Genomic DNA, 27927 nt, shown 5'->3' with positions numbered 1-27927 from the left:
GATGGCCAAGAAACACATGAAAAGCTGCTCAACATCACTAATTATTAGAGAAATGCAAATCAAAACTACAATGAGGCATCATCTCACACCAGTTAGAATGGGCATCATCAGAAAATCTACAAACAACAAATGCTGGAGAGGGTGTGGAGGAAAGGGAACCCTCTTGCACTGTTGGTGGGAATGTCAATTGATACAGCCATGATGGAGAACAGTATGGAGGTTCCTTAAAAAACTAAAACTAGAATTACCAGGTGACGCAGCAATCCCACTACTGGGCATATACCCTGAGAAAACCATAATTCAAAAAGACACATGTACCCCAATGTTCATTGCAGCACTATTTACAATAGCCAGGTCATGGAAACAACCTAAATGCCCATCGACAGACGAATGGATAAAGAATATGTGGTACATATATACAATGGAATATTACTCTCCATAAAAAGGAACGAAATTGGGTCATTTGTAGAGACGTGGATGGATCTAGAGACTGTCATACAGAGTGAAGTAAGTCAGAAAGAGAAAAACAAATATCGTATATTAACACATATATGTGGAACCTAGAAAAATAGTAAAGATGAACCGGTTTGCAGGGCAGAAATAGAGACATAGATGTAGAAAAGAAACGTATGGACACCAAGGAGGGAAAGTGGCAGGGGGTGGTGGTGGTGGTGTGATGAATTGGGAGATTGGGATTGACATATATACACTAACATGTATAAAATGGATAACTAATAAGAACCTGCTGTATAAAAAATAAATAAAATAAAATTCAAAAGAAAAAAAAAAAAGGAGCTGGTCCCTCTGGTGTTCCCTAATCTGGCAGAAATGACTTGCAAATGTTGGCCTAGCTTCAAGATCCCCAGACCCAGTAGGAAGCATGACGTGTTTCCAACTGAATGACCCGTTCACTGCTGAGCTAACGGATTCTTTTGCCAGGAGTGATTCAGGACTTTTAGAAAATCAAGATTCAGAAAACGAATGCATGCATTGTTTAAAACTAAGACTCTTATTTTTCTACTTTATCTGCTGGTCCAGTTTTTGCTTGTGTGGGTTATCCATGCAAGAATTTTGTGAGACCTGACATCTTATAGAGATCAGAAATACTGGGCATATATTATGTTATGAGAAGACAGATATACAGTGTTGTGAGGGCACATGCAGGTCGTATTGTGGTGGTTAAGGGGATGGGCTCTGGAGTCGGGTAAACTTATTATGTAACTGCTTGGAGCCTTGGTTTCCCATCTGTACAACGGACATAATGAGAGCACCTACCTGACTGGTGACTGCAAATTCAATGAGATTATACCCGTAAAAAGACTAGAATAGGACCTGGTCTCGTGTGCGCAGTCAGGAGATGATAGCAAATACTTCTCATGGGATTAAAAGGCTCAGGAGGAGATACAAGAAACAATTTCATTCTCAGCATCAACAGTCTAAATTCCTGAAGTTGTTCCCTAGGTGATCATCTTCTCTAAAGGGAACATATTTGCTTATGTTTTTGTGATCACACACACTTTTCAAAGAATTGTATATTTTAAAATATCTATTGAAATGAAGTGTCCTTTCCCTAAAGTAATCTGTAACTGGAATATTTATACATGTTTGTGAGAGGTGAGCAACCGCCTTTAAAAAATCGTCCCTCTCCTACTGTTCTACACAACATTCCAGGAGTATTAGGTGAGTACTGCAAGTATGGGCAAAGTGGTAAAAAAAAAACCCTGCAGTGTTCTCTTTTCAAGACTAATAGGGAAACCTCTGGCCTATTTCCTCAAACTGTAAAAATGTCTGTGTCTAGAACCTCACGAGAAATCTATTAATACAAATCTTCAAATAAATTAAGAATGCTATCATACCTCAGCAGAATAGTCCCGAGCAGAAGAAGAAGTTCCCCAAACTACAAGCATCCAGGAAGAATACTCACTGTTAGCAGGGAGAGATTAATTGGAAATTTCAAACACCCTATTTTTAACCACAGGCTGATTATCAAATTGATGATCAAGTTTAGTATAAGAAATATTTGTATGGGGAGAAAATTTAACATTGAATAATTTAATCTGGAGGAGAAAAAAAAGATTTTCCCAAAGCATCTGGAATTTTACAAAACTAAACCATCAAACTGTTTTCTATAAAAAAGGAAAGAGAAATAAAAGATAAGGGCATCATCACCAACACAAATATCAAGTTTAAATGTAAGGAAGGTAATTAGAATTCAAATTAGGTATAATATCTCTGCTTTTAATTGGACCATTAAAAAAATCCCAGTTTAAGTTTTTGTGGCAAACAATGACCAGTCCTGAGGGTGGAGAAATCCTATTGCCTTCAAATTAGCACCGGATGTTTAAGAAATCAAGTGTCATTTTCAAATTACAACCCCACAATTGTAACAAAACCTTATCTGGATATATTTGAATCATAACTCTTGTTACATAAAAATTTTTATTTGTAATTAGCGAAACATTTTAGGAGAAAGGGAAAGAAACATTTTCATAAAACATAAGAGTATATTCAAGGCCATTTGAAATCTTGGGGCAGAATGAAGCATTACTGAACATCCCAGCATAGTACTGTTCTCGTGAGCTCATGAGAGCAACTACATGTGACGGGATGTAAACAACGTGAGAGGAGGCACCAAACTGTAAGTCATCATCTGGGGACGTTTGATGGGATTAGAAGCATTTTTACAGCTTGGAGCATCCTTGCACATAAGCATGTGCTTTATCATATGCCATCACCAAATCGCTCTGTTGGAAATCTCATTGTTTCCATGGCATACTGAGGAGTTATGAAATCAGGAACAAATCCAACTTCTCAACGGTGCTATGGATTAAAAGAAGCCTATGTTCAAATGAATTCTAACCCACAGCCATAGTTCCTACTGAGTTTGTAAGGACAAAGGGAAAAAAAATTAAGGGCGTTTAGAATTGCTGTTGAGTTTAAGGTCAATAACGTACTATTCATATAACGGTTGAATTTAGACACTGAGCTCCTTTGAGCAATCATTTGTTACTCTGACACATTCCACTTAGTCTTACTTTGCAAAACAGGTAATAAATAATAAAACAGAAACCATTTGAGTGCATTTTAAAATTCCACTAATATGCAGTAAACTGAAACATTATAGGATGCTCTCTCCCCTCTGCATTCAGGACAAAGCAAAGCTGTATTCAGCTCGGCCCACCAGAGACTTACATCGTATCCGCTGTTACGGATTCCACGCCGAGGTCGCTCCCGAGTCACCAGAAGGTCCATCTCCGTCTCCCCCGGACTCGGGCTGTTCAGAGATTGCCGACTCCGGTAGACAGAGTTCTTCATCTGTTGCCTGAAGAAAATTCAACAACTGTTATGATGCAGCAAATGCCCTGACAGATGGAATTCTCCACTGATCCAAACTACGGGCAACCAATGAAGGGTTTGGATTTGCTTCACGAATCTCAGAATTGATGGTATTTGTTCCCTGGCCATCAGGGGCTGTAGAAAGAGTAGAATAAAGAATTTTCTTCCAGATGCTATAACCATTTGGCTGAATTGTAAATGCTCTTTTGTATGGAAACTAGGTAACTATAATCAATTGCAACACTGCAACCTCATCTAAAATTCTGCTGATGGCAAGGCCACGGACTCTCCCTTGACCCTCTAGGACAGCTAATGCTGGAAGAACAAACTTGCTTTTGTTAGCTTTGTTGACTTGGCAGCCTCCTATTCCTTTTCATCTTTCTGATTTCACATGCAGGGTTCCATGATGCGTTAACAAATGCTGTGGCTAATGAGCTTCTCAAACACAAGTGTTGATGGATTTTCTTTTCTACCTTTACCACAGTGGATTCCCTTCTGGGCTAAGGAGCTATAAACCAAAAGGCAATTTGGGGCCCATCCATCCATCCATTCATCATCCAGTATTTACTGAGTGGCTACTATGTACCAGGCACTGTGGAAGATGATGAAGATTCACAGTGAGCAAGACAGACATGGCCCCGCTCTCCTGAGCTTACATTCTAATAAGGGAGACAGACAATTCGCATGATAATTTCCAAGAGAAATAAGGGCTAGGAAGAAAAACGAGGTGACGTGACAGATGGCGATAGGATGAGGGATGACTTTAGATAGGATGTTCAGGGAAGACCTCTCTGGAGAGGTGACATTTTGGCAGACACCTTAACAGAGCCAGCCACACGCCAATCTAGGCATAGAGCATTTCAGGCCCAGGGGGTAGCATGTTCGGAGGCTCCACTCAGCTCCCACTAGGAAATGCATCATCACTGTCTTGTTTCCACTTGTCATTAGAGGAATTTTTTGAGGAGGGGGAAAGAAACAGTAACATAGTGAGGGCTGTGGCTGTGCTTTTCTTCTTGCACAAGAGTCAATTCTCAGTAGCAGGGACTTTCACATGATCCTGCAGGGTTCATCCCACAAAGGTGGTATAAAATCACTGGCTACTTCCCTCTCATCCAACAGTAAGTTTCTCTCCGTAAGTAACTTGCATTTCAGAGCATCTGCCTTCAGAGAACTCCCCAAACACCACCTATTTTGTGTCTCGGTTCTAAGATTCTATCCATTCATTGGTTGAAGGAAAAGAGGTTGCATTATTTATTCCCAGTGACTATGGAAGAAACCTGGGACATATAGATACCTTTTCATGATCCCACACCCAGTTTGTCACAGCATGACACTCACACACTGTTAGTCTAGAGCAGACATTAGAACTCCCAAGGCAAGACACTACCCTTGCAATTAGTCTAGGGAATAAAACACACTATTAGACCGACTCCCTCACCATGAGGAGCTTATACCTGTTTAGAGAGCCTCCGTGGTCTTTGCTTCGCTGGCACCCAGGACAACCCTCTTTAGGTAAGAGCGCTAGGATGTTCTTTGGGGGCCAGCTCTCCTCCAGGGATAGGCATGTGACTCAGGCTGGACAGTCATAGCATCACAACCCCATGGCCATAACAGCTGGTCAGAGGGTGGGCAATTGAGTTAGTCAAATGAGACTAAGTCTCAAGGCTTTTGCTACAGCAACCAGCAAAGAGGCATTCTCTTGGCATTGAGGTTTCTAAGAAGATAGGATATAAGCCTAGAGTTGTTGGTAACCAGTTTGCCACTCTGAGGTAAAAGCCTGCCTGAAAACCCGCCAGCAAAGAGTGAAGAAACAGCAAGGTAAACATGGAAGACATTCTATGACCTCTTAGATCTAGCCACTCCTGAAGCTTTGGCCTGTTCAATGGTAAACTCCCCTTTTATTTAACCAGTTTGTGTTGGTTTTCCATCATTTACATCCAAAAGAATCCTGACTAATATAGGAACTTACCACCTAGTGTTATCAAACGTGCCCTGCAGTTATCTGCAATTAGAGGCTTCCTTTAGGAAAGAAGCACAGCCTCGTGAAACAGAATCTCTTCTGAGTGATTCACACGTTAAAGGCAGATCCCAAAGAATTCTTACCCTTGACCTAATTACAAATCATTTTTGGAAGAAGCAGACTTCACAACTGTCCTGAGATTGCCAATTACTAATAAAGGTGATGGAGGAGTAAATACTAGGATTAGCAATTGTCATTTAAGTAGTTTATTTTGGAAGTATTAGAAATACAATAGTGAGATTGTGTAAGCCCTTTCAAGAACCATGAACAGGGGTGAGCCCTTAGACACTGGCATACACCCCAGTCTCCTTTTCCGCCAAAGACAATGTTCTTTTATATACATCTTAAAGACTGCTGTTTGACATGGAGCTCAACTGACCAGATCACCAATGTGTGCCTGATGTGCAAGCAACTACTTCGAGATAAATTAGGCTTTCAGGTAGAGAAATTACTTATTTTAATCAAATAGAGTTCCCTTAGGTATATTCATTTCCTATTGGTATTTTTGCTATATTCTTTAAAAGTTAACAAATTTTGAAACTTGCAAACTTGAGATATAAGCTTTTTAACCTTTGAAAATACTGCTGGGAGGATAACGATAAATATTATTTGGATTTTTTTGGAGCCTGGGATTAACCACTATAGTTTAGGAATGTAGTTTCCACACTGTGTTCTACAGAACCCTAGGGTTCCATAAAGATGGACTAGAACCATTGAGAAGGAGGAGGACGCCCTGCTTCTATCAGAGAAACTCTGTCTTTATAGGTTATTGCCTTAGGTTGGGTTCCCCCAGAAGCAAGCTCTGTGATGATCTGAGTAGAAGTAGACGTGGTTTATTTGGGAGGGGGTTCCAGGAAGCACAAGTTGGGAAGTGGGAAAATGAGAGAGGGAAGGAAAGGAGGCCAATAAAGGATATGATCCAGAGCAGATCAGTGTTTTGGGCATCTGGGGCTCAAACTCACTAGAGAAGTGTGGGAGACAGATGTTTTAAAATGTAGGTTTCGGGCTTCCCTGGTGGCGCAGTGGTTGAGAGTCCGCCTGCCGATGCAGGGGACGCGGGTTCGTGCCCCGGTCCGGGAAGATCCCACATGCCGCAGAGCGGCTGGGTCCGTGAGCCATGGCCGCTGAGCCTGCGCGTCCGGAGCCTGTGCTCCGCAACGGGAGAGGCCACAACAGTGAGAGGCCCGCGTACCGCAAAAAAAATAAAATAAAATAAAATAAAATAATAAAATGTAGGTTTCATTATTATTCAGGTATGGTAAAACCAACAGATCAGGGGATGACCGCCATTGAAAAGATAGCTCGTATACTCACAGGTCTCAAGAGGAAAGGGCATGCCACACTATGGAGGGCCACATGGAAAGCACAAAGGTCAGTCACAAGGCAGTGGGAGTGTGGGGAAAATGTGGGCAAGAGCCTTTATTGTGGCTTTCACGGGAAAGAACTGGCAAGGCAGGGTAAGCAGGCTTAGGGCTGGCTCACTTGAAAGATTCTGGCCGACTCTGGGACATGGGAGCTGTCCCTGTTTGTCTGGTACCTGGCCAGGGTGATTCGGGCAGGGACGCTGGGGGCTCAGATTGCAAAAGCCCTGTGTGCAAGAGGCAGCTGGAGTCTGGGCTCCAGCTTGTTTGGTTTGTGTCTAACAAGTGCACTTGCACGTGAGGCTTACTATCCCTAAGAAAAGGCTAGCCAGCCCTGGGAGGGGCAGTTTCTCCAGGGGCAAGGTCCCAGATGTCAAATCATCAAACATAGAAACCAGACAACAGTGTATAGTTCTTCTGCCAGGGGTCTTTATCCATCAGTTCCCATCTGTCAGTGACTACAGCTGCTCCAGAGCACATTAACTACCTGACACTTCTGGTCGGGGGTGCACGTCAGAGTCACAGATGAAGGATGCTGCTGGCCTATAGGGGGGCTGAGGGGACATGGAGGGGGCCTCTGACAGCACCTGCCTCAGTTATATTACATACTCTGCGTCTCTGGGTAAGAGTTTATAAAATAAAAAGGGGGGTGTGCTCTGACTTTTAAAAAAAAGCTGTGAAAACTTTTTTTTTTTTTGCAGTACGTGGGCCTCTCACTGTTGTGGCCTCTCCTGTTGCGGAGCACAGTCTCCGGACGCACAGGCTCAGCGGCCATGGCTCATGGGCCCAGCCGCTCCGCGGCATGTGGGATCTTCCCGGACCAGGGCACGAACCCGTGTCCCCTACATTGGCAGGCGGACTCTCAACCACTGCGCCAGCAGGAAAGCCCTGTGAAAACTCTTTTAAAGGGTATCAGGATGAGCCATCATTTGGAATCTAAACTTTGTCTTTGATTTATTTAGGTCTCAGAGTAAGATTCTGGTTACTGATGCTACCTCTGGCCTAGAGAATGAGTCCCTTACTTGTGCCTTGCAGGGGTTAGGTCACTGAGAGCAGAACCTCTAACAAGTTGAACTGTGAACAGTAATTAACAGGCAAGTCTAACCTGTGATAACAGGTAACACACACAGCAGGTAGCAGTGGACAGTGTCTGGAGTCAACAGTGGGGTGTGACAAAAATAGCACCCGAGGGGCTTCCCTGGTGGCACAGTGGTTAAGAACCCACCTGCCAACGCAGGGGACACGTGTTTGAGCCCTGGTCCGGGAAGATCCCACATGCTGCAGAGCAACTAAGCCCGTGTGCCACAACTACGGAGGCTGCGTTCTAGAGCCCCTGAGCCGCAACTACTGAGCCTGTGGGCCACAACTACTGAAGCCCATGCACCTAGAGCCCGTGCTTCACAACAAGAGAAGCCACCGCAATGAGAAGCCCGTGCACCACAACGAAGAGTAGCCCCCGCTCACCACAAGTAGAGGAAGCCCACACGCAGCAACGAAGACCCAACGCAGCCAAAAATAAATTAAAAATTATTTTTTTAAAAAACTTAAAAAAAAAAGAATAGCACCCAAGAGCTTACTGAGCCTCTGTCTCTCTCCTTTTCTCTCTTAAGCTTTCTCTTCTCGTCCCAGTCTCTTGCTGACCCCATCTCCTTTCCTACCCCCCACCTCACCTGATTTGTGGTTTTCTCTATTTTTCCCTTAACTGGTCAAAAATTTTAATTAAATCATTTCTTCAACAGACATTTCCTAAAAATTACCTTTATCATCCCAGCATCAGCAGGCCATCAAAGGGCCTTAAGAATCTGGCCTGACCTTTTGTTAGGCAGTGGAGACGCACCTCTCCAGAAAAAAGTTTTGTTCATTCTCCTTATAAAATACCTTAACGGAAATTTTCATTTCTCAAATAATTTCCAAACTCAGTTCCTCTTACTTGTACAGGGCTTTTGATTCATTTTCCAAGTATCAGCAGGAAACCCAGCAAAAAAACTCCCCGCCCTCATCTATAAAAGACCCCTGAAGTAAAAAGCCCCAAAGTATAAAGTGAAGCTAAAGAAGCCCCAGCCTCCCAATAAAATCTACATATGTTCTTCTCTTTTTTTCCTACAGTTATCAACTTGGTGGCACACACATTGTGATCCCATCACAGTATGATTTTAGATCAACAGCTTGGTATCCCCACCAAGCCTAATGAGAAGCCTGGTAAATGAAGCACTGGCTTAGAATTCTCCCCTTTCATTATTAAAAATAAATTATGGTGATTCCATTGATAAAATGTAGCAGCTTGATTTTATGGCTTCCATCTAAGCCTGCCACATAGTCATTTTGGCTTTGAATAAATACCCACTCAGGCCAGGAACCATCCTGTCCTCCCCGGGGACCTCTGAAGGGGGTACGTCTGCCAAGGCTACAGGATGGGTTGGAGCACTGGCAGCTCAAAGTCAAGGGGCCACTGCCAAGGAGTATTTGAAAGAGATGTTCTCAAATCATGAAAATGCTTTTGGGGAAATACCTCAGAGGGAAGGCAAAGAAGAAAGGCGGGCCTATCTAGCTTTGCTGACCTCTACCCCTTTTCCCAGCAGGTGAGGCCACTCCCTGCTGAATTAGCCCCAAAGCTTGGAGAGATGCCAATTCCAACCACCAGGCCTACCCGTCTCTTGCTAGGCCAGGCCCACCTTTTCGACTGTCACAGCAGCTCACATTTCAAACACCCATTGCACTTGTGAGTAATGAACTTTTGAGGTGGTGATCTTTCTCTCCCATCAGACCTTAAGTTCCACAAGAGCAGTGATTGGGCTGTCCTGTCCACCATAAAATTTGGAATGAATTGAATGAATGAACATGTGACCATGACAGTATCCAGGATCATGCGTGGTGCCCAATACAGAGCAGGTGACAATAAATGGCAAGTGAATGAACAAGTCTATGAATGAAAGAGGAACTCGGCATGGAGATTGGAGTAGCGGTGCGGTAAATACTTACTGAAGCTGAATGAAAAGGTGAGGCATGCGTTCTGTTTTTCTTATGCAAGAGCCACTAAAATAATTGACGAATACACTGTCCCTTGATCTGGAAGTTGCATAGCCAGGTGGGTGATAATTATATCTGAACCCAGCTCTGAAACAGCTACAGGTTTGAAAACATCATTCAGCTAAAGGACAATTATGGTTGTTTGCACAAGTATTTTTTTTTTAACGGCTTCAATTTTATTCTCTTCCAGACTCACTGTGGAACTCCTGTTCGTACAGACCAGTGTGGCCCAGACCAGCAGCCTGCAAAGACGATAGTCCTAAGGTAACAAACAGATCCAGAGACCCAGACTGTATTGCCCGAGGCACACCCTGCCCTCATCCCACTAATGGTACAGCGAACTTCAGAGAATCCCTTAGGGACTGCACCTGTTTTTAGCCTCAGTGAATGGGGCACACATTTCTGGGTCTGGATCCAAAACGTGCTCGATTTCCTTTGGGGCTTTTTCATACATCTTTTTTCTTTCCATCTGAGCCTTGCCCGCCTCCACCGGAGGGAAGTCGTAGTACCCCTTCCTCTTGGCTTTGAGGCGCAGCTTGTTCCGGTAATGCTCGATGTCTGACTTCTGCTTCAGGGCTTTGTTCACCTGGGGAGAGAGACAGTCTCAGGCCCACACCTGACCAGGCCCAGCCCACAGACAGGAAGCTTCATCAGACAGTCACAACTCCTGGAAAAGCCATCCTGGGCTTCACCTCTGGTCCTCTGAGCCAGCCAGACCCACCTGTGTCCCATGCCAAGACCAGCCCTCAAGAGTGGACCACTAACAGTGTGGAGCCTGGCACTTGCCTAAGTCACCTGAGACCTTCCCGCAGGGCCTCCTTGCCCATCTATTCGAGTCTACTCGGCTCTAGGTCTGACTCTGCACTTTTAGCTTTGTGGTGTGGGCCTTAGTCCCGCCTAAACCCTTTTGGTTCCCCTGTGTGGAAGACTCGGACTTCGCAACCCAGCTAGACTTGGGGTTCCGACACTAGCTCCAGCCCTGAGCAGCCCAGTGGCCTCCCCTGGCGGTCTGGCTGCTGTTCAGCTGGATAAGACAGCCAGTTCCTGAAGGAGTAGAGTTGAGATGAATGGGGTGGGAAAGGGGGAGCAGACACCCTGCTCCCAAGGTCTCCCCACTCTATCGACCTGCACTTGAGAGCTTATTCTTGTCAACCTATAGCTTTCTTGAAAGAAGCCTTGCATGGTCGCTGTTGCCAGCCAGTTCCTGCTTACCTGTCAAAGATACAAGCAGATGACTTTGCTAAATAAGTAACAAATGATGAGGATGTTACTCCCACAAACAGAGCTGAATGGTGAAATCTGCCTGACACTGAACAATATGGAGAACCATTAGTGCTGCTGGTAATCGGACTTGACTACATCTGTATAATCATGTATACTGCAGAGAGCATTTTCACAGCTGTAATTTCAAGGGACAATCATGGAAAGTCTGGTAAGTGTGGGGATGACTTCCACCTGAGAGATGAGGAAACTGCGTCCCCCAAACGGCTAATTTAGTAAACTGCAGAGTTGGGACCCCCAGCAAACTAAGTAAGAGCTCCCCTTATAGAATCTGTGATGTACAATCACTGGAGTGACTTAATGTGTGTGAAGTGAAGTCTTCTTAACCTTCATGACAACCCATAGGCAGGTTATTTCATTCCCCATTGTACAGATGAGATTAAGGAACTTTCTCACGGTCCCCACAGATAATCAGTGGTGGGGTCAGGGTTTGACCTTGGACAGCCCATGTCAGAGCTCTGAGTCTGCACAGTTAGCTACCATGTACACTGCCTCTCAGGATGAGAAGACGAGGAAGTATAGAAGGTCCAAAGTCTAAGCCCCTGGACTGGTAGATTCCACCCCAAGAATGGCTGAGGGCTGAGGTTGGTGTGGGCTTGCCAGAGTTGGGTCTTTCCATTGGGAAGATGTGCAAGGCAATGGTCATCTGGCAGTGCATTGGCGCTGGATACAGAGCTGGCAAAAAATCCATAGGCCCAGACTCTACCCCAGACCTACTGAATCCGAATCTTCAAGAGTGGGGCCTGGGCATCTGTAGTTTGAAAAAAGTCCCAGAGCTGACTCTGGTCCAGCACCTGGGTGAGAAACCTCTGGCACTGAGCATTGGTCTTCAAATTATATTCCATGGATTTGTGTCATTTTGGAAGGTCGGTTGAGAATCTTACGAGAATTAGGAGTCTTGCCCTCCAAAAGCCAATAGCTTCAGCAAGTCCAGGGACCTGGGTTAAGAACTGTTGCCCCAGAGCTCCAGGAGAGTCCTCAGGAGCCAGGAAAGTGTGGAGGCAGCAAGAAGACAGCTAATGGGCTTCCCTGGTGGCGCAGTGGTTGAGAGTCCGCCTGCCGATGCAGGGGACACGGGTTCGTGCCCGGGTCCGGGAAGATCCCACATGCCGCGGAGTGGCTGGGCCCGTGAGCCATGGCTGCTGAGCCTGCGCGTCCGGAGCCTGTGCTCCACAACGGGAGAGGCCACAACAGTGAGAGGCCCGCGTACCGAAAAAAAAAAAAAAAAAAAGCAGACAGCTAAGCTGTTGGGTCTGGTCCCCAACCAACAGAGCAGCCCACCACGCTCCTGTTTGTGTTCTATATTAGACTGCTACAAAACAGCATGTTTGAAGAAAGGATTAGGGGGTTCGAGAAGGCATAAGGTCCAATGGTCTTGGGTTCAGAAACTTGAGGCCCCCGGGACGTGGCACAGGAGCTTCCTCACTGTTGCAGCCAATGCCAACGGGGCACAGAGGGAGGGAAGGGTACAGTTGTCTTACGCCCTTTGTGTCCCTCCTGGACTTGAAAGTCCCCCAGGTAGCAAGGACCCACAGCCTGGGATGCTGGGCTTCTGGCCAGTCGGGCCCATGAATCCCTGACTCACTGCCCGTGCTGCTGACGATACTTTAGATTAAGCTCTTTTTCTTCTTAAGGCTCTTCTATTTGGATAATTAACTTAAAATCTGCTAGAACATCAAGACTCCAAAAACGAAGGCCGGCAGTACTCCCTTCTGCTGAGGGAATTGCTCCCCTCTTTCCCCCAGTTCCCCCCACTGTCACAGGTAAGCATAGGAGCAGGGTCCCCACTTGAGCCAAACTTACTTGAAAGCAACACAGGGGAAGAATCTCCTTTTAAAGTCAATCTCTGTCTCTCACTCATTCCCAACTCTTCATGAAATGTTCACCAGAGTTCAGTGGGCTATTATGCAAACACACTCGGGAGGATAATACCGTTGCTTTCAGTCGTTTACGCTCTAATGACGGAGCAGCATAAAGCTGTGGCTAAGGGTATAGGTTCTGGGGACCAGATCAACTGCCTGGTTTAAATCCCAGCTCTGTCGTTCCCTAGCTACGTGACCCTGGGCACGTTACTTAACTTCTCTGTGCCTCAGATTCGTTAGGCGAAGAGGGAGATAATACTGCTGCCCTCGTTGGGCTGTTGTGAGGATTTGCATGAGTTCACATGCATGGCATGCTTGCAACATGACCACCACTGAGAACGACTTTAAAATGTTATTATCGCTAACGTGGGTTGTTTGGGTTTCCTTTACATCTAAGAGTAAGGGAGAGGGAGCTTGACGGAGAGAAGGGGAAGGGGAATGAGTAGCTTTGGGAGCACAGAGCACTAAGGTGAGCAGACGTGGGTGGAGTGGGGCAGTGAGGGGGCTTTGGGCTGAGCAGCATGGGTGCAGCACTGTGGGAGTGGGTGTGCTGGGGCAGGGGCAGCACGAACAAAGGAAGGCAGACAGGCCACAGGCTGCACTGAAGTCTTGGAATGTCCCTGTTCCTTCCTCTTGCCCATGACAGTTACTCTGGTTGCATCCTTTCTGGCTCCTGTTTCAGGAGGGAAAGAGGAAGGGGCAAGCCAGTTGCAAGAAGCAGCCTATAACAATGCAAACCAACACCTGGGGGCTTTGAGGATTAGATATAGCACTATCTGTGTTTGGCCAACAAGTTGTGGTGAGAGTGTGGTGTTTTATCCAAGCCCATTCGAGGATCCGTGCAGCTAGCTCCGGAGTCATGAGCCTGAGTAACCATAGCCCATCCTCTAAGATAAACTCCCAAATGCCCAGGATGTGGTTCAATGTGCAAGCAGAGACTCCAGTCCTGACACTCCACACTGCTAGGTTATCCTACCAATGAATTCATCCAGTGGTAAGATACGTATCAACCCACGTACAAAGCCCAAGGTTCACTGACACGAGGCTGCATCTTAGATGCTTTATTTTTACAGCATTTGAAGAAACAGACTGAAGGACATATTTTTTCTAACTCTTGCAAAGATCTCCCCAACCTGGGCCCTGATGGTATCTTTAGGTTGGTAGCATCTCACAAATCTTTAATTGTTCCCTCATTCTGCCTGCCACTGAGAAAACCAGTAAAGAGAAGAAGGTAGCATGACATCCTCTGAGCCAGGAATCCATTTCTGGAATCTCTCCTGAAACAACATTCCAAGAGAAGTTCAAAGTCAGAGATGAAAGTTAACATCACCAGTAATCAGACATATCAGTATCAAGTACTTCCTGATGCAATGCCCACGAAAGGCCACAACATTCCCATAGTTACGCCAAAACTTCATAACCTCAATCCAGTCATAAGAAAACACCAGACAAATCCAAATTGAGGGACATTCTACATGGTAACTGGCTTCAAAAGAGTAATGGTCATGAAAGACAAATGGTCTCAAAGAAGGAAACTGTCCCAAACTGGAGGAGACTCAGAAGAAAACTAAATGCCATGTGGGATCCTGGACGGGATTCCAGAACAGGAAAAGGACATGAGCGGGAAAACCGGTGAAATTCAAATGAGATCTGCACATTAGTCAATAGTATTGTACCAATGTTATGTTCTTGGGTTGGATCATTATTCTATGGTTACATAACATGATAACAGTAGGGGTAGCAGGTAAAGAACTAGCTGGGTAAAGGAATTCTCTCTCCTACTACAGCAACTCTTTTGTAAATCTAAAATTATTTTCAAAATAAAAACTTTTTAAAAGTCATGCATGAAAACTAAAACCAAAAATACCTGGTTTGAACAATGGGAGAGTAGTTTCCCAATCAACGGTGCACCTACTCAATCAAGTCATTCACAATGATCGTCAGAAAGACAATAGCAACATAGCAAATGCTTAAGATACAAGATATAAAGTTGTCTGTCTATGATGAGATTCTAAAATATCATGAGTTTGATCAAAAGCTTGAAGGTGGAAAAAATGAAAACAGAGGATATATTAGGGTAGTGAAGTTACAGTGATCTTTCTTACTTTCTGAACTTTGCTGTTATTATGTTTTCTTTAAAATAATATTTAAAAGAATTACCTATAATTCATAAAAGGGAAATTTATGGCTTTGAGGCTGTACCTTCTTCACTTATACAAGCTGCCCGTAAGAGGAGAAAGAGGAAAATTATAAGACAATCTGTCTCAAATGCCACAAGGCAGTAAATTACAGAGAACAGTTCAGGGCTCCTTTCCAATCCAAATGTCAGCAAGGTCTATTCCTTCAGCTACCAAAGTGTAACATGCATCCACTTCTGGACAGGGAAAATGCTCATCTGTTCTCCTGTGACAGGGTGAGGGGCCTGGCAGAAAAAGGGAGTGGTAAGTTAGATTTAGCCGAGATCTGGAACCTGTCCCCAGGACACTCGCATGGCTAAGCTGGGATGAAAAGATCCAGGCATGGCAGCCATCACCTGGGCCCATACTGGGCAGAGGGTCTTAATGAAGAGCAGTTACCAGTGCGTTAGTGATAACCTCAGAGGCCTCTAATCACTGGGCTTGCATGTCCAGTGGCAGAACTGTTTATAAGGGAAGATTCACTGGCTGTGATTGGCTTTAGGAAGATATACAGGTTCCCACATTATAGGGCCAAAGGGCATAAAGTACACGATCAGTGAATCCTTGCTCATTAGCTGACTAATGATGATGATGACAGTAATAATAACGTACTTGTAGGCTAGGCACTGTTCTAAGTGCTTTACATGTATTAACTCATTTGATCCTCACAACAGTCCCATTGTACAGATGGAGATACTGAGGCACAGATAAATTAACCTGCCTAAGGTCACAAAGATAGTAAGTAGAAGAGCTGGGATTCACATTCTTGCAGCATGGCTGGAGAGTCCATACTCTTTCAAGCACAATGCTTTTTTTTCACTAATGGGCCACAGGAAGTCAAAGAGAGGGAAGGAGCGAGCACTGGACAGGGGGCCGGGGACCGGGGACCTGAGCACCATGCTGTCACAATAACCTGCACTGCAACCTTGAGCAAGCCACCTGAGCCCTCTGGCTTCAGTTGCTTTGTCTAAAAAGAATGAGGTCGGAATAGAAGTGCTCTATAAGTCCACAACCAGTTAAGTTCTTTTTAGTTTTATTTATTTATTTTTGGTCATGGCGCGCGGCCTGTGGGATCTTAGTTCCCCGATCAGGGATGAAACCTGGGCCCACGTCAGTGAAAGCACTGAGTCTTAACCACTGGACCACCAGGGAATTCCCAGTTAAATTCTTTTTAAAAGTTGATGAACCTCAACTCATCACACCTCTGGGCAGTTCGGTCTTTCTGTCCAGAAAACCAGAGGAGCTTCCTGAATCAGGTCTGTAACAGGCTTTTTTTTTTTTTTTTTTTTAATTTATTTATTTATTTATTTATTTATTTGCGGTACGCGGGCCTCTCATGTTGTGGCCTCTCCCGTTGCAGAGCACAGGCTCCGGACGCGCAGGCTCAGCGGCCATGGCTCATGGGCCCAGCCGCTCTGCGGCATGTGGGATCTTCCCAGACTGGGGCACGAACCCGTGTCCCCTGCATCGGCAGGTGGACTCTCAATCACTGCGCCACCAGGGAAGCCCTGTAACAGGCTTTTATACGTGGCCCGGATGGGGGATGCAGACAAGCCGCCAAAGTGCGCTTACAATACACAGCTGTATGGGGCTGTCGCATTGTCCTCCAGGTGTGATGGTAAAGAGACTTCAAAGCTTAGGCAATCTCCCTCCTGATGCAGGTAACCATAGCTGGGTATAAACTAATGAAGTGAAAAACCAACCTGACAGCTTAACAACAGAGAAAAATATATGAAAGTACGTGTGTGCGTGCATACGTGTGTAATGTATTCACATGCAGGTTCCATATGCATGGCCTTAAAGGATCATAAACACCTTCAGCCCACTGACCATTCTGCTGCAGGAGATGGAGAAATGGCAGATAATTTTTACCCAATTTACTATGTTGCTCTCCTCTAAACTGCCTCTATCAATCTATCTCCATCCATCCATCCACCGACCCATCCATCCATCTATCTGTTTTTCTTTGGTGGAATCATTATTCCCGTGTACATTAATAATCTTCTTCAGACTTAGGGAAATTGGTTAACATCATGATATCCATCGATATCCTCCTGGAAGCAGGCAAAGGGTTGTCTCAAGCTTGCTCAAAGTAGTAAAAGTCATTTCAAAGCCTAGATAGCGGGCCACATCCCGGTCTGGATCTCCTCCGGTCCCCTATCAATTCAAGTGCCTCTCACCACCACTGCAACAGACGTGCCATCCTGACCAGTTTAGTACCAAGAAAGACAGCAGGCTGTGTGGGTGAGCTGCTGGGGAAACAGAATTTCTGATGTTTCTCTTCACAACTACAGTTTTTAAAAAGTCCCCTTTGGGCTTTCTAATGAAGGTAGAAAATGCTCTGAAAACATCACTCAGCAAACTGGTTTGGGGTGACTTGTGCCCTGATTAGTTCTGCTGAGGCCCGCGCATGCAGAGGTAAAAATGACCCCCAGAGCCCCGTACACCTGGATGCAACCTGCACCCAGGACCCCCAGGTGCTACTCCTTAGTCCGCATCCACGGAGGCCTGGCTGCACCCGCTCTCTCCTGCTCTGGTCCTCAGGTGCTCACCTCGCCGTTGAGTACGACCGGCTCCTGGCTCCTGTCCGAGGTGGGGTGCAACACGGGTAGGGCTGTAGGTTTTATTCCGATGAGCTGCACAGACCCAGAAGACGTGTCAAAGGGATCAGCAGCCGCCTTGCCAGAGCTGTCAAAGAGGACGGCTCCTTCCTCTTCGTCGCTCGCCGGCACTAAAGCACAACATAAACACGTTGATTTTCTGGTGTGCGGAAGCTGCGCCACCGTGGGGGAATATATGAGAGGCTCACGCCGAAGGATATGACTTTGCTCAAAATGACCTCAGGAACGACAGTGTCTGGTTCTGTGCCAATGGCTCACTCCTGCTCGTGGCTTTCTTCCATTTTTTTTTTTTTTTTTTAAGATCTACACTCTTCACCCCTCCACTGGTTTGAATTCAAAAAGTAAAAACCATTCCTTCAGAACTGTGACAGAGCACACTTGAGAAAAAAAAAAGTAAATTTGTTCTCGATGTTTGAGTCGGAGGTGGGAAAAGTGCCATTTGGCCAAACCTGGCAACTATTCTTAAAATATGACAATCGAGAATAACAGCATTCAGTTTAGTCTCTGCCACCAAAGCTACCCATTTTGGCATCATGTGAAGGTCACGAGTCTTCCCTGGTCAACCAGCCACAGCAATTGCTCCTGAAACTTTTTCTTTCTTTCTAAAGACTGCTTCTTCAATGACTAGGGTTTGGTTTCTTTCATGTGACTAAAACAAAAGAAAGTTAAGAAATAACCACCCGAGAAACGAATTCAAAGCTACAGACGACTCCCCTAATTAAGTAGAGCGATTTCCACCTACACTCTGTTGAATTAATTCTCCCCTCTGACAGAGGATTCTGCTGTGATTGCTGAAAGACAGCCATCTGCCTGCGCTTCCACAGCTAAGCTGACGGAGGACGTTGGAGGGCCAGCGGTACCTGGCTGATTTACTTGTTCTTAAAGCACATTCCCATTAAGTAACCATACGAATGACAGTTTATGGAGCATGGCTCGGCAAGAGATAAATTAAGCCTGTTCAAACAACCAAGCCAGCCGGCAATTTAGGAGCAAAATAGGTGTTATATGAAATACGAATGTAATAGAAGTGTATTCATCTTTCCTCCCGTCTCGAGAGATTGGGATGTCATTTAAATTATCGAGAAACATAGTTTGTACCATTCTGTCACTTATCATAATCACAGAAGATTTGTCAAATTAAGCCAAGTAAATTGTTAGTTTGCCATGTGGCTAAAACACCTCAGAGTCTAACCATGGGTTATAACTGGAGTATTTTTGGGTTCTGTGGACTGATTTGTAAATAGCAGGCCACCAAGAAGCCAATGACAGAGGAAGATCTCTATTCAGATGTGTTACCAGAGGCATATATCTTTTTAGAGTGTAGTTTTGCTGGGCAATTCTTGCTTTCCTACCATTATCTCCCACCAGACAACTCCTATGAAACCCAGCCTCCAATACGGCACCCAGTAATTCCTGCCTCCCGATATTCACAACCACATAGGATTAACCTGTGTAACAAAACAGGAAATTGCAGAAATGGCAATGTATCTCTTCCAAGGCTAGGTCGTAAAAAAGCATTGTTGCTTCCACCTTGCTCTCTCTTGGATCACTTCCCTCTAGGGAAAGTCAGCTGGCATGTTATGCAAACACTCAAGGAGCCCTATGGAGACGTCCATGTGGCAAGAAACTGAGACTCCTGACAACAATAATGTGAGTGAGCCATCTTATGAGTGGGTTCTGCAGGCCCGGCGAGGCCTTTCAATGGCTACAGCCCAGGCCAATATCTTGACTGCAACCTCATGAGATACTCTGAACCCAGAGCCACCCAATTAAACCACTTCTGAATTCCTGACCCACAGATACTACGTGAGATAATAAATTTAGATTGTCATTTCGGTTGCTAGATGTTGGGGTAATTTGTTATGCAGTGATAAGTAACCAATACACTTCCTAAACAATGCCCCTCCTCTGAGCTTCCACTCTTGTCCTCCTACCTCTAAAATACACACTCCACCAGCAGCCAGGATGGATTATCTTTTCAAAAGATAACCAGATCACAGCACTCCTCTGATCAGAACCCTCTGAAGGCTTCATCTCTCTCAGAATAAAATCCAGAGTCTTTACTGTGACCTACCAGGTCCTGTACCATGTGGCCCTGGCTACCTTGCTGAGCTCATTTCCTACTTCTTCCCTGAGCCACTCTGCTCCAGCCACAATGGCCGTCTTGAACACAGCAGGCTTGTTCCCACCTCCAGGATTCTGCATTTGCTCTTTCCCCAGCTCTTTACATGCCTAGTTCCCTCTTATTTTTCAAGTTTCAGCTTAAAAAAGACTGTCCTTATCCACCAATCTAAAAAAAACTCACCTCATCACTCTGTTGTATTTTCTTCAATGCATTTATCACTATTGGTTTGTTGTATTGATTTAATCGACTCCTACCCCCTGCCACTAGAATAGAAGAGCTAAACTCTTGTCCATCTTTTTAAAGGCTCATGCCTTTGCATTTAGCAACGTCTCACATGCAGTTGGCTTTCAATAGGGATTTGCTGAATAAATGAATGAAGGAATGACTAAAATTTCCTGACTTGGAAAAAGAGGTGCTGTTAGTACCTGCAGAACAATTAAACATGTAAAAGTTAACCATTCCGAGGTTGAAGAGATGATACCTAGCATTCTTATTGCTTCTGGGTTGTGACACCCTTAATCCTCACCCCGTGGAGGGAAAGGGGGGAGCATAACTATAATGGGACAGGAAAAGAACACCCTAGAAACTGTATAAACTGCAGTTCCTTTCCACTATCACTCAAAGTCATATATTCTGATTTGCAAAATAATTCCTCTAGGTTTCTTTAAGAGCAAAATAGTTATCCTCCCCCCAAAAGGACTGTATGGAAAAACTACATTAAAAGGCATTGCATTAAATATTAATACATTAAAATGTTATGTGAGTACAGCAGGTTCGTGGGAATATTTAAAGCGTAATTTGTCCCTAAAGAAGAAAGCATGGGACAATGCTAAAGAAAAGGGCTACAGTGAAATTGAGGAAGTATCCTAGAACATCATCACATCATCACAGTAAATGCCACCAGGCATCCACCCTGTATCTATTTGTGTTTTATTTGCATTGCTGGTGTGAACTTCAGTATATCAGGCTGGAAAGGGAGATTTCATTTCTTTATGTTTGAACTGGCATGGGGAGAACCTTCCCATGTGAAGCAGAAAATGCTCTTAAACCATTTTCTTTTGGGGGAATCTTTATTAAAGCTCAAAGACAAATAATTTACAACTAGAATCACTGCCCTCTGGTGTTGCTTATCAAATAATAAGTGAGTCTTCATCTCGCTGGCAAGGCAAAGAAAGAATAAACTAAAACTGTTTTGGGGCTAATATTTCTGACAAATCCTCAAGGGCTCCTACTAAGAAAGTAGTGATTCATCCTCCAAGCTCTCTGATGCTTGTCCTCCTCCTGTCCCACCTGCCCCACGACAACTAGGAGGCAAGGTGTGATTAGATTCTGAAACCTGGTGGTGAAATCTTGGTGTCTTAAAGGAAGGTGCACCCTTAAGGGTTTATGGCGGTTCTTTCTTCTAAATGACTGAAGGTACAAATACGTAGTGTTCTCACCTTGAACTCATTGTTAACTCTTTCCTGGAAAGCACTCTTTCTAAGGTGACATTGGTTTGGGTTCAGAAGTTTAAGCATCTGTATTTAGTTGAGAGAATGCCAAATTGTTTTGCTTTCAAAATCCTAGCTCTGGGCATCTATCTTTCCCACTTATATTTAAACGTCACCTTGAAACAGACTCTAAAACTGCCTGCAGTTATGGTAACTAACGAGGCCATTGTGCTATAAGGACCTCCCCCTCACCCACCCCCAGCCATGTTGCTAGTGGAATAGTGTCTTTTCCTTTTAAAGTTCTTATCTTCACAAAAAAGTAGAAAATTAGAAGCTACATATGCAACAAACCTGGTGGAAAACAAGAAGAGTTTTAGAATGACAGCCTGGTACATGAACATTTATTAATTAACCTCAGTAACCCTAACCTCTAGAATGGATACTAAGCCATAAAAACAACTTCTGATTATTCCGCACCAAGAGAATAATCTATTCTCAGAGGCTACATTCACACAATCAAGTACTTTTTGCAAGCTGACAATGTGATGGAACTACACCTTTTAGTTCTTCCACAATTCCATTCAACGTTATTTCTTTCCTCCCTTCCTTCCTTTCTTCCTTCTCTCCCTCCCTCCTTCCTTCCCTTCTTCTTCTGTTCATCTTCTAATCCAATAAAATATGCTATTGATATTTTTGGTGAACTCTAACCTAGTATTGTGATAAAGGGGGGCCCTGTGATTAAAAAAAAAGGACAAGTGTAGGTTCCACTGAAGGTCCAGTCTAGAATTCTGATGTGCTTCAGCATCTGTTGAATTTTACATCAAATGAGTTGGTCCTCTTATTTCTATTTGAAATGTTCAAAGTGAAACTTCACTGAACGAGAACGTTGGGGCAAAGAGAAGTGACCAAGTCTGAAAATTCAGTGGGTTTACCTCTGGCAAAAATAAAATGCAATGAAGCACGGTAAACTTGGAGAAAGGATGGCTTTCTAATAAAACAAACACGTTAAGACCTCAACCTGGCACAGTAATTGCATTTTATTCACGCACCCGGCTGTTGTTCTTTCTGAACCTGATATTTAAATAATCAAAGTGACCTAAACAGAATGAGAAGGCAGGTAGAGAGGGTGGGAAAACAAGAACAGGAAGGTCAGTGGGAACATTTAGGGAAGTCAATGCCTCACCAGCTGGGTGGGGAGTGATGGGGTCTGAAACTGACCCCGCCCCCTCCTCTTCTACAGACTAAATGCAGGGCACCGGGAAAGGCATCATCTTGTCAGTGGGTATTTACTGACAGAGGAGTCTGTATATTGCATATTTTTAAGCAAGAAAAAGGGCACAGAACAGTGTGTACATTGATCCCATTGCACAAAGTAAAATAAGGCAATACAACAAAAAACATGTGTTGATACATGTGAAGATACATGTGTGTTGTCATATGCATAGTAAAAAAGTCTGAGAGAGACACACATTGAGTTATTCAAGGCCATTTGAGGACTGGGGTGGGTGATGGGGTATCTGGGGGAGGATGGAATTTGACTCGACTTTATACATTTCCTGGAAGAATATAAAGGAAGGAGGGAAGGAGGGGTGTGATGGGAGTAGGGGGGGCATCTCGGTTAGAGGCAATGGCAGTCACCGCAGTTGGTTAAAACAACCTTCCCCTATGGCTTCACTGCATTGCCTCTGGGTTGCCTCACTCCCTCTGACCACCTTCCTTAGCATCTCACTCTGGGAGGAAAGAGGAGAAAGTGGCTAAGTTCACATCTCCCTTTATAAGCCACAGCTCCTGTGGCCCGCTGTGAGCTGCCTTGGCAGACTGCCGACGGGCAGAATTTCTGGTGGTCCCGCGTAGGGTGATATTCCAGGAAAACCCCACAGGTCACACCCTGATTCTGGTGTGGAAAGCACAATCTCTGTGTGGCATGGGGGGGATCAGGAAAAGAAAAAATGTAAGAATCAAATCACTTTGACAGTTTAAAGAAATGCTTTATACAATGGTTGGAAATGGGAACAGGGACCACATTTTCCATGCAGAAGACAAATGCATTGTGCCATTCTTTCTTTTTTGGTCAGAAAAAAGAAAGAAGTCAGTGACGTTCGAAAACAAAAGAATATTCTGGCACTAGTTTCAAGGGAGAGTCCTGAACCACACTTCATCAGATTCCTGTACGAGGGAAGCACAGCTAACCAGAGTGCCAGATGGTTTGCCTTTTCGCCCAGCATTTCTGTAGGACTCCACCTACAACCCTTTGATATCCAAAAGGAATTTTCCCTGATCTGAGTAGCAGCACTTTAGGAAGCCAGCATCACACACAGAAGGACCGAGTGGAGACGAGGCTCAGAACAAAAGTGGGATGAGGAGGAAGGAGGCTGCACAATGAGGTCTAAGAGGTGAGATCTCCAGGTGGTGCCACAGCACACTAAGGCAGCACTGACAACTTGGAAATAACCCCCAACACCAATCCTTTATAGGTGGTGAAAAGATCTGCACGAGGGAGAAACTAAACGGTTAAGTTTCCCTGGAGCATAAAGACAACCTCAGGCTGATTTTTATGATGAGAGATTTATTACTGTCTTGATTTTCCTGGGAGAGGTGGATTTGTAATATCTGGACTCACTGGCACAGACTGAAGCCCTGAAACTTATCAAGCGAGTCAGGGCAAGAAAATGAGGGGACTCTCCCAAGACAAGCAGCCTTTCAGAAACCTGCCACCCTCGTGGACCTGGTGCTACAAACCAAGGCAATTCACCCCCAAATGAGAAAAATCTCTAAGCAAACATCAGCTCAATCTGTATAGGGTTTTTCTCAGGCCCTGCACAATTCCATAAGCACAGAGGGCAGACAAAGTGAAACAGAGTAATTCAGGCAAGGGCGTAAGGCACTACTACCTCAAGAGGTAGGTAGGACCTTTCCGAGACACAGTAGAGAGAAGAGTGGGCGGTGGTTTGAAGCACACTGGTGTGCGAGCCTGTGCACGTCTGTGCGTGCACGTGTGCACTGGGCTTGGGGATGCTGCTTGGCAGGGAAGGCTTCTCACCATTTCTCTTCCATGCCTCCTCCTTTGTCACTTTCTGCTGTGCCATTACATTCTGGGGTGAGCGCCTCCCCGAGCTGGGCTTCCCTGATTCGTTGCTGATGACAGAGCCATTCTCACTGGGCGACCTGCTGGAGGTAACCATAGCAACAGGGAGACGGTAAGTTTCAACTAGAGCAGCCTCCTCTCAAGGTTATTTTATTCGCACAGTGTGTGTCTGCAGCCTTTCATTCCGGTTTTAGCCACAGAGAAGACACGATACAGGAAAAGGAAAAAAACACACCCAACACACAGCATGGGTTAAGGACCTGGCTGTTGTGAAGTGTGTTTACCAGTGCTGGGCTCCTCAGAGAAGTTCAATGAGCGCAGCGCTCCATTCCCATCTCTTTTTCATGAACCCCCAGTGACCAGGGACAAGACAGCAATGGCGTTTGGAAGCGTGTGCCCTCTCTTTAAAACGCGGCACTTTGGATAGTGTTGCGGGGTGTCTGATTCACATGGCATCTTGAGGGACATGCGTAAAACATCGTTCTCTTCGGCTGGTCTCTTTACAGAATAGAGCTTGACTCCTAAAGATTAAGTCACTCAAGCTAACTGGCAACCACTTACATTTGAATCTACCAATTCGAACTATTCGTTCATTCAGGAAAGGCTTTATGTGCACCTCGTCTGTGGATTTGTGTCAGGTATACAGGTATACAGCGATATGAAGACACCACCCAGGTTCTCCAAAAGCTCCCCACCACGAGCCCCTACCATGTGCCAAGGACTGTGCTGAATGCTTCCAAACTGTTAATGCATCCTTATGACAACTCACTGACGTGGTGACTGTCACCTCTGTTAGCAAGTGAGGAATTTCAGGAGGCCAGGTGTTTTGTCCAGGACAGAGTTGGGAGTGGCGAATCCGCCCTGGAAGCCAGGGCTCCCCCTGCGGGTAGGAGCTTTCGCCACAGGCCAGAGCCCCTTCCCTTTCTGTCTCCTACAATGTCCCAGATGAGGCAGGCCTTACACAGGGCAAGCCACAGGGCCTTCTCGCCTTCCATTGGGGCCACTCACTGGTGTTCTGGAACCTGTGGGAAAATGGGCTCTTGGGAACCCCTGCTAAGGCTCATGCTCCTTGGATCACATCAGCCTGTGGGTGGGCTGAGCTAAAGACCCACTGCCTTCTCCTCTGTGGGAGACAATCAGGAAGCAGCTATGCAGAGGTTCACCAAATCCCTTGTTGTTCTGATGTCAGTTGTCCAAATTCAGCACCTACTGGCATCTGGCCCCTATAATGGAAAATTGACTGGAATAAAATGCAGCCCTTCAGAAGACCTACATAGACATTTCTCCAGAGAAGACACACAGATGGCCAAGAGGCACATGAAAAGCTGCTCAACATCACTAATTATTAGAGAAATGCAAATCAAAACTACAATGAGGTATCACCTCACACCAGTCAGAATGGGCATCATCAGAAAATCTACAAACAACAAATGCTGGAGAGGGTGTGGAGAAAACGGAACCCTCTTGCACTGCTGGTGGGAATGTAAATTGATACAGCCACTATGGAGAACAGTACGGAGGTTCCTTAAAAAACTAAAACTAGAATTACCATATGATCCAGCAATCCCACTGCTGGGCATATATCTAGAGAAAACCATAATTCAAAAAGACACATGCACCCCAGTGTTCATTGCAGCACTATTTACAATAGCCAGGTCATGGAAACAACTTAAATGCCCATCGACAGATGAATGGATAAAGAAGATGTGGCACATATATACAATGGAATATTACTCGGCCATAAAAAGGAACGAAATTGGGTCATTTGTAGAGATGTGGACGGAGACTGTCATACAGAGTGAAGTAAGTCAGAAAGAGAAAAACAAATATCGTATATTAATGCATATATGTGGAATCTAGAAAAATGATACAGATGAACCGGTTTGCAGGGCAGAAATAGAGACACGGATGTAGAGAACAAACGTATGGACACCAAGGGGGGAAAGCGGGGGGTGGGGGTGGTGGGATGAATTGGGAGATTGGGATTGACATATATACACTAATATGTATAAAATAGACAACTAATAAGAACCTGCTGTATAAAGAAATAAAATAAAATTCAAAAAAAAATGCAGCCCTTGACCCGTAAGTAAGCAGCTTCTTAGGTGGAAGCCGCGTATCCTGGTGGATGCTCCTCTACCTCCTCCTCCCATCCCCCTCTCATCCTCTGGGAATTTGGGATTCTCAGTCCTGTACACTTCTGTGCACTTTAGCACCCTGAAAACCACGCACAATGAAAGTGCCCGCTCACAACCGTGGGATAAGGCAGAGTCAGCCACGAGCGTTCCACAGAGCACCGCCGGGGCCACGGGAGATGCTCCCCGCCAAGGATGCACAGACAAGCACGAGTCTGGGAGATGTCAATCACTATACTCCCTCTTTGGATATTCCTACAGCACATCAGCATATCAAAAGCTCTCATCAGTCCTGTCAGAAAGAGACTCATCTTGTTGTGTTTAATTCAGCACTTCCCAGTTTGTTTGGCCACAATCTCTTTCACCATAAAAGCAATACAAAGAACGTAGTTCAGGAAAATATGAATGAGGCATTGACTATTTGATCACTGAGTGCTGGGTGTGCAGACACACACACACCTTTGGATCGTTTTCAGAACCTCACAGTTAATGGTCCCTACTCTTCCAACTGGCAAACTTGGCACAACGAGGCTTTCACTGAGGTCCCGAAGGAAAGGCTCCTAGCAACCTACTTCACGTGCACAAAATATTTAATGGTTTTTGTAGCGTTTGCGTACCCTTTCCCTCATTTGATCCTGAAACGATTTGCTGGCTATTACTCTGGCTCCGAGGAAAGGTATGAATGAACACATTTCTGGAGGGGAAAAAAAAAACCCAGCTCGGCTTTATTCTTTGCATCAGCTTATAGACTTATGTTTACATGGACCCGTCAACTCAGAATTTCTGATCAAAAACAGAGAGTGAGATCTACGTATGTGCGTGTGTGTGTGTGTGTGTCCACTCATGACAGTAACAAAAATGTCTTTGAAATAAGTGTCCCTTGAGAGGTTGCAGTTTAAGTCTATTGAACTCAATAGTCCCCATTCTGAGTATGGGTGCACATGGATCCTGGAAGAACAATCTTGGGGGTGGGGATTAATCAACCGCTGAACAATCATGACCAATCACTGCACTGAAGTACCCATTGCGAATGGCTGTTGCTTCTCTATCCTTGCTCATTAATCCCAGTCATGGAACAACAAAATAGCCATCACCAAAAGCCTACATTAAGGAAAAGGACCTGAAACATCATCTGGTCGTCTGCAAGTGGCTGAATCTTCATTTTTCCTTCAGTTTTAAAACAAATTTTTTAAAGATATCTTAATGACCACCAGATCACTGGCTTCCCCTATTTTTCACCTGCACAACTTTTTGGACCATCTAACGGCCCCATTCTGAAGGGTCATGCGGTCCTGCTCTAGCGGAAATGAGGAAACTGAAGTGGCAAGTTGGGGAAGCTAGAAACATAGATGCGTGATGGGCTTGCTCTTGGATGTGGCATCCTAAAATCTTCCCAAATGATCAGAGATTCCTGTGATCAACTGAACTTGAACAGAGGTGATGTTTCTCCCACAGCTATGGCAATGA

General features: G+C 45.0%; 1 protein-coding gene across 1 annotated transcript in view; it reads right to left on the bottom strand.

The window, feature by feature from the left end:
• The window catches only part of KIAA1549L (KIAA1549 like), a 135963-nt gene that overhangs the window by 52305 nt on the left and 55731 nt on the right, over positions 1-27927 (bottom strand). The window contains 4 exon segments of the mRNA XM_032641184.1: positions 3193-3322; positions 10113-10330; positions 17617-17795; positions 24281-24408. Of these exon segments, the coding sequence (XP_032497075.1) occupies positions 3193-3322; positions 10113-10330; positions 17617-17795; positions 24281-24408 (655 nt within the window).

Source organism: Phocoena sinus, chromosome 8 (assembly GCF_008692025.1).
Source record: "Phocoena sinus isolate mPhoSin1 chromosome 8, mPhoSin1.pri, whole genome shotgun sequence".
Lineage (NCBI taxonomy): Eukaryota > Metazoa > Chordata > Mammalia > Artiodactyla > Phocoenidae > Phocoena > Phocoena sinus.
This window is presented reverse-complemented; position numbering and strand designations above follow the sequence as displayed.